At 38.7% G+C, this 20869-nt stretch overlaps 1 protein-coding gene across 2 annotated transcripts in view; it reads left to right on the top strand.

Annotated features, from left to right (window-relative positions):
• Positions 1 to 20869, top strand: part of SASH1 (SAM and SH3 domain containing 1) — a 400079-nt gene that overhangs the window by 268949 nt on the left and 110261 nt on the right. For both annotated transcript variants that reach the window (XM_027857970.1, XM_027857973.1), the window contains exons 3-4: positions 8324 to 8374; positions 8498 to 8547. In XM_027857970.1, the coding sequence (XP_027713771.1) occupies positions 8324 to 8374; positions 8498 to 8547 (101 nt within the window). The remainder of the gene's footprint in view (positions 1 to 8323; positions 8375 to 8497; positions 8548 to 20869) is intronic.

Genomic DNA, 20869 nt, shown 5'->3' with positions numbered 1-20869 from the left:
AAGTCCACAGCTACTGAAGACTCAGAAAGGAAATTTTTCGTCACTGTCAAATGGTTCTGGTTCAACATCAGAAACTGATAAGATTTTTATTGGTGGAAATAACATTAAAGAAGAAGCACTACCATCTGTGTTGCCATTTCACCATTAGGACTATAGGACTTTGCCATTTGACTTGTAACTGAAACCTTTCGTGTGTGTTTTCCCTGCATTGGAATATGAGCTCCCTGAGAGTAGGGGTTATTTTGCTTTTTTATTTGAATCTCCAGTGACATTGCACAATGCTTTGCAGATAGTAAGTGCTTAATAAATGCTTCATTCATTCACTCATTCATTTACATGCTTCCCACAAAGTAGGCACGTGGTATAATGGAAAGAACTCAGGGTTGTTTGCACCTTGGCTCATCTACTAGACTGCCTGAGCTTGGTCAAGTTACTTCTATTTTCTGGACCCAGGTAGTAAGAGTCTGCAGTGGGATTTGAACCCAGATCTTGCCACTGTCCACATTGCTATGCAACTTAGGTAGTAGAATGGCTGTACCTGTTCTGAGAGTAATACAGGTAGATGGATGCTGACTATGAGAACTGGCTATGTAGCCTTGCCTTGCTACCTGCTTATCATATACAGACACTCTTTCATCATGATGATGGTTACTTTGGACCTTTGTAGCAGGGTATCTTGTCAAGCCCTTACAATCGCTTTGCCGTATTTTACACCCCCTCTTCACACCCCTCCCCACAACACACGCAGTGATTCAGATCTTCAGAAGGCAGCTAGATGGCTCAGTGGATAGATTACTAGACCTGAAGTCAGGAAGACCTGAGTAAAACTCCAGCCTCAGGTACTTAATAGCTATGTGACTCTGAGTAAGTCACTTAACTTCTATTTGCCTTTGTTTCCTTATCTGCAAAATGGATATAAATAATAGCACCTACCTTGCAAAGTTGTTGAGAGGATTGAATGGGGTAATTTTAAGGTGCTTAGCACAGTGCTTGGCACATAGTAGGCACTATATAAATGTTAGTTATTATTTATCATCATCATTATCACCATCATTATTGTTAATGTGACCCTGGGCAAATCATTTATCCTCTGTTTGCTTCAGTTTCCTCCTCTGTAAAAATGGGGATAATAATACCTGTGTCCCACAGCTGTGAGGATCAAATGAAATTACACAAACACACACATTCACAAATATACATATGCGTTTGTATGTGAATGTGTGTGTGTATGTATGTGTGTTTGTAAGGGGGAGAGAGAGAGAGAGAGAGCACAAATATGCACAGTGCTTGGCACATGTAGGCACTATATAAATGTTAGCTATTATTATTATTATTAATCTGTAGTTATTATTGCAAGTTCTCTGTATCGCACCATTGACTTAAGTTGGTTACTATTGCCTTGACATAAACAGATCTTTGTCTTCTGTGTTTGCTGTACGATGGAGTTCCATATGGTAGCCTGTGTGCATATGTTACTGGGTTCTCTAGGTAACTGGGGCCAGCCCATGAATTACTTGAGCTATTGGAATGTCATTAGCCTAGGGAAAAGTCATTAAATATATTAGTGCATTCCTGGACTTCTGGCTGAAGCATTTTGAGACCCTACCCTATCCATCATTAATGAGAAGATTGGGATGGTTCTTGATGGTGAGGCGTGGTTTATCACAGTTCATCTTCATATCAGCCTTTCAAATATAACAATTATCATTTCTCTCATTAGTCTTCTATTCTTCAAGCTAAACTTCCCAAGTTCCTTCTCTCATTCCTCATTGCTGTTTAAAATCTTCATTATTCTTGGCTCGCTTATAGATACTATCTAGTTTATCATTATCTCCTTCAAAATGTAGCATCTCCAGACTGAACACTATTTCGGACTGGTGCTGAATAGAGTGGCACCATTATCTTTCTTGGTCTAGTACAAAGAACCCTGTACTAGAACTAGAGAGACCCTACCCCTAGGCCTGCCCCTGCCCATAATTAGCTGTGCTGCCTTGGGCAAGGCTCAAGACTTGCCTCTTGTATACAGAAAACTATGAGGCATCATCTCTGAGACAGGTGGTGCAGTGAATAGAGTACTGGGACTTGGAGTCAGGAGATCCTGATTTAAGATACTTATTAGTTGTGTGTCCCAGGTTGTTATGTCATTTACCTTACCTTTGCCTAAATTTCTTCAACTGTAAAATGGGAATAATGCTGGCACCCACTTTGTAGGATTCTTGTGAGGATCAAATGGGGTAACGGATGTAAAGTATTTCATAAACTTTAAAGTGTTATAGAAATGCTAGCTGTTATTATTACCATCAGTATTGCTATTATTATTATTTATTATTAAATGATAGGGCAGCTAGGTGGTGCAGTGTATAGAGCACTGGGGTTTTAATCAGGAATACTCCTTTTTTATAAGTTCATATCTGACCTCAGACATTTACTAGCTATGTGATCCTGGTCAAGTCACTTGGCCCTATTTGCCTCAGTTTCCTCATCTGTAAAATGAGCTGGAGAAGAAAATGACAAACAACTCAAGTGTCTCTGCCAACAAAACCCCAAATGGGGTCATGAAGAATCAGACATGTCTGAAAAATGACTGAATTAGTAAAGGATAGCATTGGAGTAGATCTTCTTTAACATTTCATGATTCTGTAAGGTATGAGTATAAAGTAATGAGATGAATTTTCTTGGATGACTCATGGACCTAATCTCATAATTTTTTCCACCATACAGCATTTAATGCGTCCTGAGGTTGTATTTGTTTAGCTTTTTTTTGGAGGGGGGGGATGTTGAGAAATAGTCACATCTCACTATCTGTCATGTCAAGCTTGTAGCAAACCCCTAGATCTTTTCCATGCATATGGAATAGATTTTTTAAAAAATTGAAATGAAACTTATATTTTATTCCTTGTTAAATTTCCTCTTGCTAGTTTCTGTCTACTGTTAGAGCCTGCTGAAATAATTTTGAATCGCTGCTCTGTCATCTACTCTGTTTTACTCTGTTTCATCTGAAAACATGATAGTCGTGTCTTCCGGGTTTTTATCCAAGTGCTTGATAAATAATGTTAAACAGGACAAGACCATTCCTGTGACAGGCTACCAGTGTTCCTTCTAGTTTGATCCTGAGTTATTGTAATTTTTGGTATGGCTGTTCAAGTAGCCATGAATCTACCAAATAGTGTAATCATCCACCCCTTATTTCTCCCTCTTGCCCTTGAAAGCATCCTGAGAACATTGCTCATGTGTTGCTGCAGCTGGATAGGTGAGAATATACACTACTTCCTTGATCACTAACCTAAAAGCACTTTGAAAAAAGGAAGCAAAGTGAGTTGTACCTATGTTCTTAGTAAAGTATATTCTTAAATCTTTCCTGTAGATGTAGCGATAGCTACGATTTTTGTAGCGCTTTGCAAAGCACTTATATATGTTGCCTCATTTTGGTCCTCATAATCAACCCTGTGAGGTAGGTGCCATTAGGGTCCCCTCTTTACAGATCAAGAAAGTGAGGCTGAGAGAGGCTAAGTGACTTGCCCAGGGTCACATAGCTAGTAGGTGTTTGAAGCTGGATCTGAGCTCAGGTCTTCCTGATTTCAGACTTGGCAATCCATCCATTGCACTATCTAGCTGCCTATCAGAAATGGTGCGAGGTAGTGGAAAGAACACTGGTCTTATTCAGAAAACCAGGGTGCTTTCAGAGCTCCATTACCAGCTTTAGGCCCTGAGTAAATCACTTGATATCTTTGAACCTCCAGTCCAGGGATGGGGAACCTGTGGTCTCAAGGCCGCAAGTTCCCCACCCCTGCTCTAGTCTATCACTAAAATAAGCACACAAATAATCCACGTTCTTCTTATTTTATAGGGTTGTTCTGAGCATCAAATGAAAAGGCTTTTAAAACTATAAAGCACCATACACATATAAGGTATTAGGGTTAACTTAGATTTGTTGGTGGTGAATGTAATGATCACAAGATTATATGTTTGTAGATATCTCAAATTCATTTGAAAGACATTTTATAATTCAAAAAATTTTACCCCCATAAGTTCTACAAATGTTACATTATTAGCCTGTTACCGAGAAGAGTTTTAGAAGGCTTTAGAGTGGCTGTATGATACGTCTCGTTGCTAACCATATCTCAAATTAACTTGTTAGAATAACGATTTTTCCATATAAAAGATAGAAGTAATGGAGCAAAGAGATGCAGTTATTCCATTCCACTACAAAAGTGGAATAACCAGGGCCACAGAATTTATTCTAACTAAAAGGATTACAAATTTGCTTATCAGCTTAATCCTCCATATGTTTGTGATGCTGTAAAAATGAAAACAATAACGATTCTCTTTTATAAGTAACATAGTAGATAGAGCATTGGGCACGAAGTAAAGCCTCAGGATTTCACTAGCTGTTTGACCCTGGGCAAGTCACTTAACGGCTGTTTGCCTCAGTTTCCTCAACTGTAATATGGGGATAATACAGTAACTACCTGTCAGCGTTATCATGAGGATCACATGACATAATATTTATAAAGTGCTTAGCATAGTGCTCAGCACATAGCAGGTGCATCAAAAATGCTTTTTTTTCTTCTTTATAGAGTCCTTTCAGGTTTGTAAAGTGCTTTCTTCACATTGACTGTTGGCTTACTTACCACAGTGGCATGGCCATTGGAAAGTCAACCATTAAAAAAAATGTAATGCCTGACTTAAAAAGTTATTTCTCCAGCTCTTCCCTTTTTTGTGTGTGATATTTGAATATTTGCTCATTCTCTGAATATGATCTAAAAATATTTCTCAGGTGCCATGTTCTCCCGCTTTATAAATTCTATATCCTCATATATAATGCTAACCTCCTAGTGGATCCAACAACACTGTTATTAGGTGGGCAAATTTACCTTTTTAATATTAATTGTAAAAGTTGAGGCATGAGGTTTCCTGAACATTGAGGTTAGGGTTGGGAATATGCTGCACTCATGGTGTTTGGGTTTTGTTTTGTTTTAAACAAGAGGGGTTTATAACATAAATTGCTTTGAAGTTTTTATAGACATAATTAAGCAGGAGAGATGTAAAGATCTTTATGGACATTTCCCATCATTTTTGTTTACTTTTACTTTTCAAAAGGCCATTCTTACTTTCTAAGATGAGACCTTCATTGAATCGAAACTTTTCATTACATATTCCCACTCAGATTTTGTGAACCAAAATGCTGAGAAAAGAGAATTTGACTAAGTACAAATCAATTTCTATTTATTGAATGCATATTATTCATTTTGAAATAGGAATTGTGAGCCCTACAAAGAAGTCCTTATCTCGCCCTCAGGTAGTTTGCAACATACTGGTAGAGTTGGAGGAAACTTATGAAAGTTAAATAACCACAAAAAAAGAGTTATAGATCCTGAAGCTAGAAAGGGGTCTTCCCTGTTATCTGTTCAAAATCATGAAATGATTTATCTGAACTCCCACTGCTTTACTGGGCTGGAACTAGAGTTCACCTGTCAGTGGAAAGAGCACTGACTATTGGAAAATGATGGGAATTCCAGTCTTACCTCTGACATGGCCTGGGAGTTGTTAGGTGACTTAACTTCCATCACCTTTAGTCTCCCCATTTGTGCAAAGGAAGGACTGGACTAGATGGCCCTCTCCATTGCCGAGCACAGTACTCTGCCTATACACATGGAGTAAATTTTTATCAAGTATTTCTTAAATTGGATTCTTGTATTTAGGATATTTAATTCCAGAACAACTTTCCCAAATAAGTAAATAAGGCCATAGATAGTAGTAACAGAGCCTTAAAGGTCATTTGATCATACCCCTTCATTTTACAGATGAGGAAAATAAGGCTGAGAGAAATGAGTTATCTGACATCACAGGGGAGAAGGTATCAGTAAGCACTTAAGAGAGATTAGCTCAGTTTTGCTGATTGGATACATTTGAGTTTTTAGCTCAATGCATGCAGCTTCCAGTCACGACACAAAAAATTTGTGCTGTCTTTGTTTCATATCCTCTTTCCTCTAGAAGAGAGAAGTTGGCTTTTAAATAAGTTGGTAGGTACCTGGTGTCCTTCCTTCCTTTGGGCTTTTGGGTCAATAGAAGATTTTATCCCCTTTGCCTTTCCAGCTGTAAAACTCATTTGGCTCCCAGTAATGGTAGCAGTAAGTAAGTAAGGAAGGGAGGGAGGTGGAATCTCACAAAAAGTAGAAACAAAGTGGGCGGGAAGAATTGGTTTTCCAGAACCTTGCTCCTTCCCTAAGGCTTTGATTTTGACTCTGGCATATTTGCAGAGGCAAAGGATTGGTTTTACCTGTAAAATGACCTTAATGAGTTGCTGAGCTCTACTTTTGTCATTTAACCTGTGACTTCGGTGGGGATATAACTGTGTTTTCAGCAATCAAGCACTTTTTATAGAAGCTTTTCTTCTTTGCCTCTGTCTTAGATTTTTAAAAATGTGTCTAAAAAATGCTAACTTTTTGAGAGATGTGGTTTCTAGAAATGGACCCTGAGTTTATAGAAAATGGATTTTGTGACATCATTTTCAGTGATTTCTGGCAGTTTTGATAGATTTGTTTAACCTCTACTGAAATAGAATCTATCATTCAAAATATGTGCTGAGCACTATATTGATTCACTTTATTTTCTACCAAAATGCTTCAGATTAAAGGTCATCTATGGGTTCCCTTCGCTGATGTGTTAAAATAAGACTATAGTTACCCCACCCCACCCCCATGAAAGAAATTAATGTTACATTTTCTTAAGTCCACTTTTCATATTATGTGGTGAGATGATTTAAAAAAAATTCTTGGTCATCTCATTTACTTAACTTCAGATTGTAAACATCTATTATCTTGTCAAGTTCATAGCATCATAGATTTAGAGTCAGAAGGGACCCCAGAAAGCATCTAGGTCAACCCCTTCATTTTACAGATGAAGAAACCAAAGCCCAGGAAAGTTACTTGACTTTTCTGATACCATTCAGGTTATACCTGTCAGAGGCAGGATTTTAAATTGAGTCCTCTGAGTCCAGTGACAGTGATCTTTTTACTGTACTATACCTGCTCATTTCAAATTAAAAGTTATCTTTACAAAAAGAGGTTTGCAATTCCAGCAGTGGAAACTTCCAAGGTAGAAGTTACAACCTGAATTGCCAAATATCTTAGTGCTGAAAGGAGCAAAACAGTTTTTTGTATTCTTTTCATGAGTGGTATTGAGAATTTCCCTCCTTTTTTCTCCCTTAAAGAAGGGTGGAGGCAGTTTTCTTATCATTAAACTGAGAGGTTTTATGGTATCTAATGACCCTTACAGCTCTGAAATTCTGTGACTCTTCTCTACTTCTATTTAAATCTATGATTGTCTACTCTAGTAAATTATCTAGATTCTCACATGATAATTTTACTGTCCTTCTATCTGACCTTTATATAATAGATATTGACATTTTCTTTGAATGATCTTCTGTACCAATTACCTTGTCTTAGGAGCAATGTAGAATGTAGGATTTGGAATGATCCCTTGGATATCAGTTAGTCTGACTCACCCATTTTACAGATGAAAAAAATTACAGATGACCATAGAGGGGGAGTGACATAACTTAAAGCCATGAAGAGAGCCTGGATTTAAAGGCAGATCTTCTGACTCTGAGGACCAGCATTCTTTCCAATTTCCATAAGACATGAAGCTTTCTCAGGTATCTTAGATCATAGATGATTGGTGGAACAGGCTTTAGGGATCACCTCACGTAATACGCATTTCCCAAATGAAGAAACAGACCCAGGAAAGTTAAGTGACTTGCCCATGGTCAAATAGATAAAGTGGTAGGTCCAGTGCTCATTCAAGCACACTATGGCATCTTTTTATTTAACTTGTTTTGAACATTTTTAACGCCATCATTCTGACTGAGGTCTCTGAATGTAAGAACTTTCAAAAGAGTTTAGCTCATATAAAAAACCAAAACAGACATATGTAAACCTGAAATAAATTTTGTGTCCTGGTACACAGCCTGATTCAGAGAATTTTGCAAGCCCATCATTTAGTCTCTCAATGTTTCTCAAAATGTTAGTCTGTCTCCATGTATTCTCCGAGGATTGTGCTTCTTTCTTCGCCATCAGTAGTTCTATCAGCAGTGGTAAGTAGATCAAGTCGGGCATCAGCCCCCTTTTCGACAAAGCCCGTCAGAGTTCTTGTTTAGGGAGTACATTAGGTTTTAGAGAACTTCTGTTAATCGCTCCCATCTCCTCCCACTCTATTCTAACCTTTCCCCAAACCCTTTCCATCCCTCCCTGTTCTTCTATTTGCCATTCTGTTGTGTGCCACGTTTGGATGTCTCATTAAACTCGCATCTGTTCTGTTTTAGGAGAAACCTGATGCCAGCCCCACGTCACTACAGCTGCGATCCCAGATTGAAGTAAGCACAATGACTTTAATCAGCTATTTTTGTTTCTGCCTTTTTTTTTTCAATTTGATATTCTGCACAAGTCAGATGAAGCCCTCTGCTCTTATACTTACAGACATGAATCTTCTCTTATAGGAATCGCTTGGCTTCAGTAGCACGCTGTCAACCCCAGAGACGGAGAGAAAGTAAGTTGGCTTCCCTCCTTTTCCCTCCTCCTCCCCCCAGTTCCCTGAGAAAGAAATGACAAATAGGAGTCCTCTTTACTCACATTAGTTTTATTTTTTGTATTTCCACATTGGAAATCCTTTTGGTGAAAATGAAATTGACTGTGGTGTGCGTGTGTGCGATAGATGTTAATATAAAGCTCTTCACACACTTTTGTGTGAGTATGTTTATGTATCTAGCTGATGTAGTTAAGGGTATATTTTGTTTTTCAAGTGTAGCTGTCTGAAGCTCCTAGGCAAAGGTATGGATTTCACACTTTGTTTAGTGAGTGAATCCCTCCAAAAAGATTTGGAAATACATTCACAAAAATGGGAAAGGCAGATAACATCTTCTTAAATCATTTTCCCTTCTATAGCTATCCCAACCTCACCCCCATGAAAGAAATTAACCTTGTATCGGTGTGCTCAGTTCTATGGTATAATATCATAACTAAAAGGCTATGCCCGTTCCCCCTAAAAAGCAGCCACAAAGCTGAACCCCAACTTAACCTTCTTCCAAAATTCAATTTTATAGTATGAGTGTGTAAAGTGTGTAGAAGTCAGTAAAGTAAATATAGACAGGAGTTTAGTAACCCTTTCTGCTAAAAATGTTTTTACTTTTGTAAACTGGCCATTTTAACTTGGAATCTGTAATTCCCATTCTCAACAGAAGTAATTATAGGCTATATTTCATATTTCTAGTAGTGCCATTACGTACCCTGGTGGGGGTGGAGTGAGGAGGGACATTTTTCATTAAGTTACCTTCTATCTCTATTTTTCTTCCCTCATAATTACCCTAAAGTGTTCAATGTATGAACTTTTTTAGGTAAAGCAGCCTCCAAGTAAGAAGCAACACATCTGAGTCTCCAAACAGTGTTATCTTGGCAAAGGGCCACTTGAATTCTTTCATGCCGAGAGAAGCATATAAGTGGTTTAGAAACGAAGTATTTTAGGAATGAAAAGCCCACATTGAAAGAGTGTGTATGTGTGTGCGCGCTTTACAGGGCAGCTCAGGCTTAATCCAGCCACGTGTGTGTGCTGCTGGCAGAGACTGTTCTGTGTCAAGAAAGCTTGTGAGGCCAGAAAGGCTACATGCTAGCCTTGAAGGTCTGATTCAAGGCCGAAAGATGTTAAAAGTAATAATTGTTGTTGAGTCATTTTTCAACCATCCAACTCTTCATGACCCCATTTAGGGTTTTCTTGACGAAGATGCTGGAGTGTTTTGCCATTTCCTTCTCCAGGTGAGGAAAATGAGGCAAACAAGGTTAAGTGACTTGCTCAGAGTCACACAGCTAGTAAATATTTGAGGTCCAGATTTGAACTCAGGAAGATGAGTTTTCCTAACTTTTGGACTCGAACTTTATCCTCTGTGCCACCTAGCACCATGCAAAAAAATAAAAAATAAAAAAAAAGAAGAGGTCTACACCCATCCAAGGTGAATGAAGATAAGTACAAATGAAGTTTGAGCTTCTTTCCATTCTAGTTTTATAGAATCTCACGAATGCTATGTCATCATGACCATCAAAACAATAGTGAATTGCTATTGCATGGTTTTGGAGGTGAAGAAAGTAGGGATTATGAAGAAGCATTGAACAGCTATTCACTTTTTTCCAAAACTGGATGAGACTTTTATTATTGATTAAGGCTCAGTCGTAATGTACTCTTTAACCTCCCTAAATCCTTCAGAAAACAACTAGTATGTTTACCCTTGGTCCCCAGAGGAAGTGACTCACTGAAATTGGGCTGATCCAGGAGTGGGGTTTGGGTGTTTTTCCCACCCCACAATTGTGGGTAGTCATTCTTTCCTTGTTTATGTCCCGTTACTTAATGAAACTGTGGCATGGATCTTGTGGCCAGAAAGGAGACTGACAGCCTCCTCAAAGATTACTACCAATTTTAGATGACACAAACACATTTTTGACACTCCCATTTTTTCATTATACTAACATTTTCTCCTTGTTTTCCTAAATAGGATTCTTAAATCATCGTGTTGTTTCTGGACACTTGGAAAAAAAATCTCATTTTGTCCTCCCAGGTTCCCAATTTAAAATATTGTGTATATATATATAGATCCTAACATTTGTGGTGACTAAAAATTCCATAAGACATAGGATCTTTAAAAGAAATGAAATGTTACCCCTGGTGTCCTGGATTAATCTAGTATAGTAAATGTGTTCTGGTTACCTCAATCCCACTAAAGCTGTGACTGTCTTTTTTTTTTTTTTTGAACAAAAGCTATTATGTAACACAGATTAGTTTTAGATGCAGACTGTTTTCATTCAAGAAGTGGTTTGTTTTGGTTTTGAATCCAGTGTTTCCTCAACAATGAATGTAGGGTCTGGTTGCTACATTTAACACACACACATACATACACACACACACACACACACACACACACGTATCTTTAAATGAAAGCAAGATGGGAAAATACAAGGACTGAGAATGCATATTAAATTAGCAAAGAGGCAACTGGAAGCCTGGTTGTTTTTCTTAAACAGAGCTTAATTTTGAGTGGGTCAGCTTTGCTGTTTGGTGGCCAACATTTTTAATCAAATATTTGGACGCTTCCCATAGCAAGTAATCTTAGCAACTAAATTCCGTGTAGAATAAAAACTGACTACAACCCTGCTTCTGCAGGTACCAAGGAAGAGCCCTTCACTTTCTATCTCCCTCTTGGTGATATTCCCTGTCCATTCTTCCTCAGGTCCCCTGTGTCCACTTGCTATTTTTTTTCCTTATCTTCTTCCTGTATCTCGTTATCAAAACCTGCCCTCATGAAAGTCTCTTAAAAACCATTCATAATAAGATATATGTGACCTATGACAGCTTTTAGCATTACCCTCTGCTGTGGTATTTTCATCTTAAAAAAAAAAAACCAAACAAACCACTCTGAATGTTATACTTTGTTTTTGTTTTTTTTCCAGCATGATTTCTTCCTGAGTTAGGTCTGACCCCTGCGACAAGTTACTGGAAATTCTTGGTGATTTGCTGTAGCCAGTCTTCTTGCTGATAATCTCTTCAAATTTAACCGGACTGGCTCTCAGATGATAGACTCACAGTCCATTCCTAACCCAGTCATACTGCTACCCCACTGTGAGGTATCAGAGTGGGACTTCAGTAGAGGTTTTGCAAATCAAAGCCTTCACAGGGATCATAGCATTTAGAGCTGGGCCAGGCCTTAGAGATCATTTAGTACAACCTCATTTCTGGAAAATGACACCCAAAGAATTTAAGTGACTTATTCAGGGTCATACATACAGGTGAGTAAGTAACAGAGTCAAAGTTGAAGGAATAAAGCTCTAACTGGTAGCCTGTAGAGGAAAGAGTTTGTTGTTGTTCTTTTCTGTGGGCATTGCAGAAAGCAAGCATACGTTGAAGTTATATTATAAGCAGGTATATAGTCTGTATCAGTCCTGTTGATCTACCTGCTCCTAATGAAAAAGCAAGGTTTGTGTCTGAGGCGGGGTGGCCATCTGTCATTGATTAGTTTCATTTGTTAACGTCATTTGTTTTGTTGTATGTTGATTTTGCTTCCTGTTCCATAATTACAGAAAATTTGTGTTTGTCAAGTCAGCAAGTATTAAGTGCCAGCTATGTGCCAGGCACTGTGCTAAGTGCTAGGGATACAAAGAAAGGCAAGAAAAAAAAAATTCCTCTTTTCAAGGAGCTCACAGACCAATGGGGAGAAGTGGTAGGGGACAATATGCAAATAACTATGTACAATGAAGCTATATATGGGATGAAATTGAGATAATCTCAGAGGGAAGACGCTAAGATTAACACCCAAAAGAGAAATTAGTTTCTGTTTGGTTCCAGAGGGTAGAACTCAGAGTAGTGAGTAGAAATTCTGGAGAGGCAGATTTTGGTCTGAGGTAAGGAGAAACTTCCTACCAATTTAGAGCCCTGCAGAAGTAGAGTAGCCTGGCTAGGGAAAGATAGTGCCTTCCTCGTCCTCGGGGAACTTCAAGTAGAGACTGAATGACCATTATTTTTTATGTGGGAGAGAGCATTCCTAATCCTATGTGGATGAGCACTGATGGTCTCTGAGGTCCTTGCCAACTCAAAGATTCTGTGGTTCTGTATACTCTGAAAAAAAATCAACTTTAGGTATTTGAGGCAGCTGGATGGCACAGTGGATAGAGTACTGGTCAAGAAAATCAGAAAGACCAGAGTTCAAATTCAGCCCCCAATGCTTACTAGCTGTGTGACCCTGGGCAAGTCACTTGACCCTGTTTGCCTCAGTTTCCCTCATCTGTAAAATGAACTGGAGAAGGAGATGGCAAACCACTCTAGTATCTTTGTCAAAAACCACAAATGGAGTCATGAAGAGTTGGACACAACTGAAACAACCGAACAACAAAGGTAGGCATTAATTGGATCATAAGATTTTGGAATTGGAAACCTAGAAATCATCTATTTAGTCATCAACTATTTCAAGAACATTCATAAAAGAACAGGCATTTGTTAAAGAAAATGTCTTTTTTTGGGAGGGAGGTGTTAAGGAAAATATCCTTAGAGTGTCAGTTAAACTTTAATTTTAATTTGCACTGTAAAGTGGTAACTTAACAAATGAACTAAACTCCCAATGTTATATAGCCTTATACTGACATATCAACCTGCTTTACTATCTAGGATGTCAAATGCAGTGGGATGCACCTATTTAGCTCTAGGTAGGAATCCAGAGACAACTATTACTATGATTGTTATAGGAACTGAATTTAGGACAGGAAAAGAATGATGACCTCCTCATAGGACAAAACAACAACAACCACCACCCACCATGCAGCAACAGTTTACTTATGATTTTTTAGTTATGCATATGGTGATTTTAAAGGCATCTTACATTTATTGCCATTAATTAAAAAACAATAATTAAAACCCAAGGTTTATTGGTTCTTATGGTAATGGGGAAAAGTGGTGTCCATTCATACAAATAAGCTTGAATGAGACTTTTTACCCCCCTGCATTTCCAATGGCTGTTTTCAGTTATCCATACTAAGGGGCAGTGAACTAAAACACATGGGGAAAATCCAAAATTCTTCAAAGTCTTTATTTACTAGTGGTAGGAACATTTTTCTTCTCCCTCAAGCTCCTCATTAAGCTTTTCATCAGAACTCCAAATGTGTGATATGAATTTTCTCATTTTTTCCTTTCCTTTGTATATCCTTCTAAAGAGTTGTGTCTCTAGCATAGGAAAAGAAGGCAGATGAGAACTCAAAATGAATAATTAAGCCCTAAGCAATAGTGAATTGTCTCTTGCATATTTTGGAATCAAGTGTACAATCTTTCCATTGGAATGGTAGTGGTAGAGTATAAGATCATTAAGGATAGAATCTGTTTTCATTTTTGTCTATGTATCTCCAGCACCTAGCATAGTATATGGAAAACAGTAAGCCCTTAATAAATTATTGTTGAATTAAATTGAAATGAACACATAGTTAAGAAGTGCTTTTTTTTTTTCCTGCCCAAGCCATAATTTCCTATTTCAAATTATATTAAATTGAAACAGGTCTCCTGTGGAATGCTGATAGATCTTTTGAATTTTAGGCAGCAAGGTGGTATAGTGGATAGGTCACCAGACTTTGAAGCTGGAAGACCTCAGTTCAAATCCTGTTTTAGACACTTATTACCTGTGTGACCAGGGACAAGTCACTTAACCTCTCTCTGCCTTAGTTTCTGTCTATATAAAATAGGGTTTATAGGAGCCACCTACCTCATAGGTGAGGATCCAGTGAGATGACATGTTTAAAATACTTGGCAAACCATAAAGCAATATATAGTCTCTAGCTGTTGTGGTGGTTGTTATTGTTATTTTGAATAACAACAGCCCTACAGCATGCTTGGAGACATGTTCCTAAAACTGGTAATAAGGAAGGTCTGCTTCTCCTCATTGCCCATCAATTGACTTCTATTTTCCTATCTTTCTCACCCCAGTAGTAAAGTTGAAACTCTGAGGTTCCTCTTTGGAAAGTTGTTCAAAGAATGAGTTCAAGTTTCTGTGTTGCTTAAGGTTTATCAGACACTTCCCTCTTACTGCATAACTATTATTATTTATATTTTGCAAGGAGCTGCCTTACACAGAGAACTAGAGACTTGCTCAGGGTACAACAGCTGTTCAATGTCAGCTTTAGGTCCTGAACTCACATTTTCTCATTCAAAGACCTTTCCTCTTTTCATTATACTATTAAAGAGTAACCTAAGCAAAGATGATGAAATTTAACGGCTGGAGAAATAGACTACATGCCAGATGTCCTAGAGTCGATGTTTAGGCTCCCACTTTGGCTCTGTAATCTGGTTTCCTTATCCATTTAAAAAAAGGAGTATTGATTACCTGAATTTTGTCCTTAAGTGAAAGTCAAATAATAGCTCTATTCAACATTACATTTTATTTATTTAATTTTATTTTTGAATAGTATATATTTTTCCAGTTACATGTAAAGATGATTTTTACCACTCATTTAAAAAAAATTTTGGGGTTCCGAATTTTCTCCCTCTCTCCCCTCCCTAAAATGGTAAACAATATGTTATATATGTGCAATCTACATCTTATTTACAAAGCTTTTAAAAACCTGAATATGATCAGAAGTTGTATTTTTAAAAGTTAAAACTACTTCAGTCATACATAATTTCTTTTGTTATGACCATGACAAGTTGAACTTTGAATTCAATCTCCACTGCCCATGGTATTACTAGAAATAGGAAGGTACTTCTGCTGTCTTTAACTTGGTGCTGCCTTTCACTGATAATACAGTATTTACACGAATGTTCTTTCTCTAAGGTTGCTGCTCAGTGAGGATGCAGATGGAGGGTAGGACAGACCAGGATATATTGAGAGAGGAGGCTCAGATCCAATCATTGTAAACTTATAACAATGCAAACCCACTTGGCTCTCTTGCTGCTGAGGGGCTCTGCATTTTTGACAGGATATCCAGGTCAAGCCTAATTGCATAAACTGAGCCTTCTGCATCCTGTCTCCCATCCTGTTTGTCAGAAGGATGTTGGAAGGGAGTGAGGAATCATTTTGTTCCAGTGAGGAGGGGGGGGGCGGGGAGAGAGAGAGAGAGAGAGAGAGAGAGAGAGAGAGAGAGAGAGAATGAATGAGAATGTAGTTTCTATCTAGTCTAGAATCCTCTGTACTTATTTGATGAGGTTGTGCCTTTGATATCTACCTATAGGGTCTTTGAGTAGTACAGCAGAAAGAACAGTGGTCCTGGGGAGTCAAGTGACTGGGTTCTTGTCTTAGTTCTACTGCTAATTAACTGCGTCATCTTTGGCAAGTCATTTGTTCTCTGTAGGTCACATTTCCTCATTGATAAAATAAGAGGGTCAGACTAGATGAGCTTTGAGAGTTTGTTCTAGCTGTTAGATTCTGTGACTCATTGTGCAGTGTGACCTAAGATGATATAATGGAAAACTGTTATTTTGGGTCCAGAGACCCGATCTTGAAAGTTGGCCTTACTACTGTGTGACATTGGGTAAGTTACTTAACCCCTCTGATTCTTAGTTTCCTCATCTGTAAAATGAGGGGTTTGGACTAGATGATCTCTGGGGTTTCTTCTGTTTCTGGAGTCTCAAGACCCACCCTGTCATTCGATTAGCATTTATGGCAGCAAGTGGCAGTGAAGAGGCTGGTTACCTATGGTGTTAATGAGGCCAGAGTCTAGAGTGCCATCTTTCATTCACATCACTGGATTTTGCATGGAGAAAGATTCTTTCTTGGTCATGTGGAATAGGTAATTAAATAATTGCAAGATGATGGGTTTATCCAAAAGATGATGGAGAAGCACATGGTGAGTATGAATGGCCTAAAAACATATTACTAGTAGAGACGTTATTATGAGAGACATCTTGGAGGCGATGTGTGATTAATTATGGAAGTGAGCTGTCTTGAGAGCCAAAGGATAGTCACCGGACATCTCACGTGTGCACAGTTGGTAATTACACAAATTAAAGTTTTAGAGCCAGGCCTCTAGCACATTGGGTAACAGCTCTATGGGAGGACATATGAAAGAGTTTCATTGAAGGGGTCCCCGAATCTATGAAATCTCAGATCCACTGAAGTAATTGCAAGATCATTGAAAAGAAACTTTTTTCTCATGAACTATTTGTTTCTGTTGTGATGCCACCATGGAACTAAGACAACCTTAATCTGTTCAACATAAACTATTCAGGAAGCTTAAGAGTGTGTGTGTGTGTGTATACATGTGTGCATGTGTGTACACTTCATCATGCATAATATCTGAAGGGCTCAACATTCCAGATCACAGGGGCCCAGTAGTCTGAGCAGCTGTGAACTAGAATCTTCTACTTCAGCTGTTCCTGAGTTAACACACTATTGCATTAAGCTATGTCTGCCTTACGAGTCACCAGCTGACCTACTCATAGCTGCAGCCCATATGCCTGGGCTATGTCACTGGCCTGTAACAAGAAGTACCCATCCCTGTCATGACTTCTGCAGAGTGAGAAGCTGCCTTGAAGATTGAGCTACTGTATTACTATCTTACTCTCTCCCTTATACAATGTTATTCTCTCCCTAGCATTAGATAAGAGCATAGTTTCAGACAAATTTGGGGAAATGTCCTAGAAACCTTTTCTTACTATCTTCTACCCCACCCCACCCCCACTCAAAAATTCCTTCAGAAGCAAACCTCAAGCAGTCCTAAGCTAAAGAACTGAACTGTGGAAGCTACTAGCAGGGAGATACAAAGAAGATGGAGTTGAGAGACACCTGAGAAGAGAGCGGACATCAGAGATGGAAAAGGCTGTGCTAAGTTCTAGAGAAAGCTGTACTCATTCCTTCTTTCCCTAAAAATCTATTTCTCTTCTGGCTATTACAAAACCTCCTAGCTAGTTCAAACCAAGTGTATTGTCAGCTGAGTTTTAACTTAGTAATTTTTGTTGAATTTTATCAGCTTTTAATTTTGGGGGGGTGGGGGGATAAGAAAGGGTAAGAGTAGAAAGTGAATCTGGAGGACTTTTAAGAATTGACCACCTGATCTCTAGGATGCTCCATTGGTCATCAGTAATAATACCACCTGGTGTTACTTGAGTCAGTGCAATGGTAAAATGATCTAGAAAGGCAACAGGGGAATGATCTCCAAAGTTAGGCCTACCAGCAAACATCCCGCCTGGGAGGATAAGACTTAGAAGTCCTAGGTCACTTCACCATTGTGGTGACTCAAACTATGTCATAGCTGATTCCAACAACTCTTCATGGGTTCCCAAATCATCTGTGGTAGGTGACGATGAGCTCATCTGCAGTAAAACAGGAGTGTTAATGGCTAGAGGATGTGAAGCAATCAGAGGGCAAGACATAAGCACAACCAGTGGAAAAAATGGAAAAAAGCTTGGAATGACCAAAGCGACAATTACATATAGAGCAGATTGATATCAGTTTAACAAGATCTTAAAAATAAGTCTTTAAAAAAAGAAGATTGAGAAGAGTGATTTAACCTTCAAGATTTTCACAGTGTTTATAATAGAAATTCACTGTCATCTGTGCCTAGGGAATCAAAGGGTCTCCACAAAAGCGGGTCTAACACTGTGCCTGGTTAGTTGTTAGAGCCTAGATTCATGGGAAGCCAAATTATTCATGCTGCCTGACAGAAAGCATCCCCCTAAGAGAAGTAGGGCAGGAAACTCCCACAATAACACTCACAATGGAGCAGGCAACCAGCTAACCTCGGTCTCTGGCATGTGATGAGCCAGACCAGTGTGAGTCCCTGAGGCAAGCTGGGGGAAGGGCCCTCCCTGCTAATAAGATGCCAATGCCCAGAGTCAGATGAGCTAAGCCAGAACTATCTAGGACCACTCAATAGCCATGTGTGAGAGTGATATGAGTGTGTACATGGTCAGGGGCAGGGCCCTGGGAGTATACAGAGCCCCGGGGCTGCCTGAGATTGGCTCCCAGCTGTGAAAGAGCATTTTGCTTTCTTAGAGGTTGTTTGACACCAATATCTCCTCCTACTCCTTGGAGCAGCTGAAACAAAGAAAGGCTCTGCCACTCTTGCTCCTGTATATCTCTTTCCTGGTTCAACTGGGCTCCAACAGTGCCAGCAGCCAACATGGCCATCCCTGTTTGGATGATGTTGAATGAGAACCGGTGTTTGTTTCCACTGAGAAAGTTTTGACCTGCTTAAAGAGCCATCACTATGGAAACATAATGAGGAGATAATTGAATGGAGGCTCTTTTCCTCCCTTCTCCCCCTTCTGTCTTTCCCCCATTCTCAAGCTGATGCCAGTAAGGTCAGGGCCCTTGCAGCCCTGCCTTCCCTTTGGACTCATGCAAATTTGATAAGAATACTAAAGGCCCATTTTCCTCCCTGTGCCAACTTCTGTTGAGATAAATTATCCCATATTCACCCTGTAACAGTTATAGTGGCAGGCAGTTTTCACACCAATTATGGAGCTGGGTCCTGCATCAGGCATACAGATAACCAAATGGCCTTCCAGAGGAGCATGCAAATGTTTTTTATATTGCTTCATTCAGAGCTTTGCAACTGAGCAACATTTCATGTATAAAAGCCCTTCCTGAACTATTCATTGTGCACATGCAGTAAATTCTGGAGAGAGGTAGAAAAAGGAGGGTTTTCAGCTCCATTTGTAGGATGACTCAAACCCATTTAAAAATGTAAACAATGTAAAAAACAAAACAAAAAAAAAAACCCAAAAACACATGCATAGCTTTTAAAAGGCCACACAAAAACCCTATTGACTAAGTCTTACTTTTTGGCTTCTGGCTTAGGTTTAACATCTTAAATGACCTTTAGAATGCCCATGATCATCAAAACCAAATTTGATGACAATTCCACCCCTTCTCATTTATGGCAATAGATTCATAGCATTTCAGATACAAAGGGGTCATGTTATCCCTTAGCAAGAGTTAAGGACTCCCCTATATTTGTATTGGTATAAGGAACTCCCAGTTGAGCAAGCTCCATTTACCAATGCAGGTAGGGACTTTTCTCTACAATTTGTGGTCTTAAAAAATTGCTTGAGGTTAAAGAACTGTGGAAGTTGAATTGCTATTTTTTTTCTCTTCTGTTGAGTTTTGTTTCCTCTTTCTGATGGTTCCTCCTACTGGTTTTAATTTTTACTTATATCACTAATGTGACAATATGTTTAATATGAATGTAAATGCATAGCCTATATCAGATTGTGCACCGTCTTGGGGAGGGTGGTGGGGAGGAAGGGGGAGAAAAATTTTAAACTCAAAAGTATATGGAAGTGATTATTGATAAATCAAAATAAATTAATAAAAAAAAATTGAAAAAAAATTGCTTGAGGTTACTGAGGGATTAAGTGATTTGCCCAGGGTCACAGAATCAATATATATCAGAAATAGGACTTGAACTCAGCTCTTCTTGCCATTGAGGATATCCTCAATGGATATCTCACTATTCATGTGGTATGCTGCGATATCTTATAAAATCTTCAATGAGCACATAAAAACAAAACAAAACAAAACAATGTGATTATCTGGAATCAAGACTGAAATGGATGAATCCCTGGGCTAAGATCATCAGGGCTAAAAAGCAAAGCCTTTTTTTCTATTTCTGAAGCTTGGTTTTTCTTTTATACAAGAAACAACCAAATTTTATTATCTGGTCTCCATTGCCATCATGCTCTGGAACAGTTTTCTCCATAGTCATCAATGACCTATCAGTTTCAAAATCCAATAATCTTTTCTCAATTCTTATCCTCTTTGACCTTTCTGAAGTATAAATGATCACCACACCTTCTTGATAACATTCTTCTTGACTTCCATGATACCACCTTCTCTTGGTTCTCCTTTCTGACTGTATCTTCTTGATCTCCATGGTTCATCCTCCTCTTTCTTCTTCCCAGATATGGGTATTCTTCAGTGTACTGTTCCCTCCCCTTTTTTCTTTTTACATTCATTCACATTACTAGCTCATATACCCCTATGGCTTCAATTTTCATCTATATGCTAGTGATGTCCCAATTATCTGATCTCTCCTGAATTCCAACTTGTCTGCTGAACATCTCCATATGGATTTCCCATTGGTGCCTAAAATTCAACATATCAAAGCTGATCTTGTCACCTTCCTCCTAAAACTTGTCCCTTCTCCCAACTTCCTTATTTCCATTGAAGGCATGATTTTCCAAATCTTCTTTGTATAATTGAATAACATTTGTGATATCAACATCTACTAAAGTCTTCTTCTGGTGCCATACTGGCACCTGAAGGTACCATGAGTTGTCAAAGCCTATACCAGAAGACAAACTCTGTCAGGTACTACCAAACCAATTAGGCTCTGGGTACAAATGAACTGATAAACAT

This window comes from Vombatus ursinus, unplaced genomic scaffold (genome assembly GCF_900497805.2).
Source record: "Vombatus ursinus unplaced genomic scaffold, bare-nosed wombat genome assembly UNPS02012602.1, whole genome shotgun sequence".
In the NCBI taxonomy this organism is placed as follows: Eukaryota; Metazoa; Chordata; class Mammalia; order Diprotodontia; family Vombatidae; genus Vombatus; species Vombatus ursinus.
Note: the sequence above shows the minus strand (reverse complement) of the source record. Positions and strands in the feature narration are given on the sequence as shown.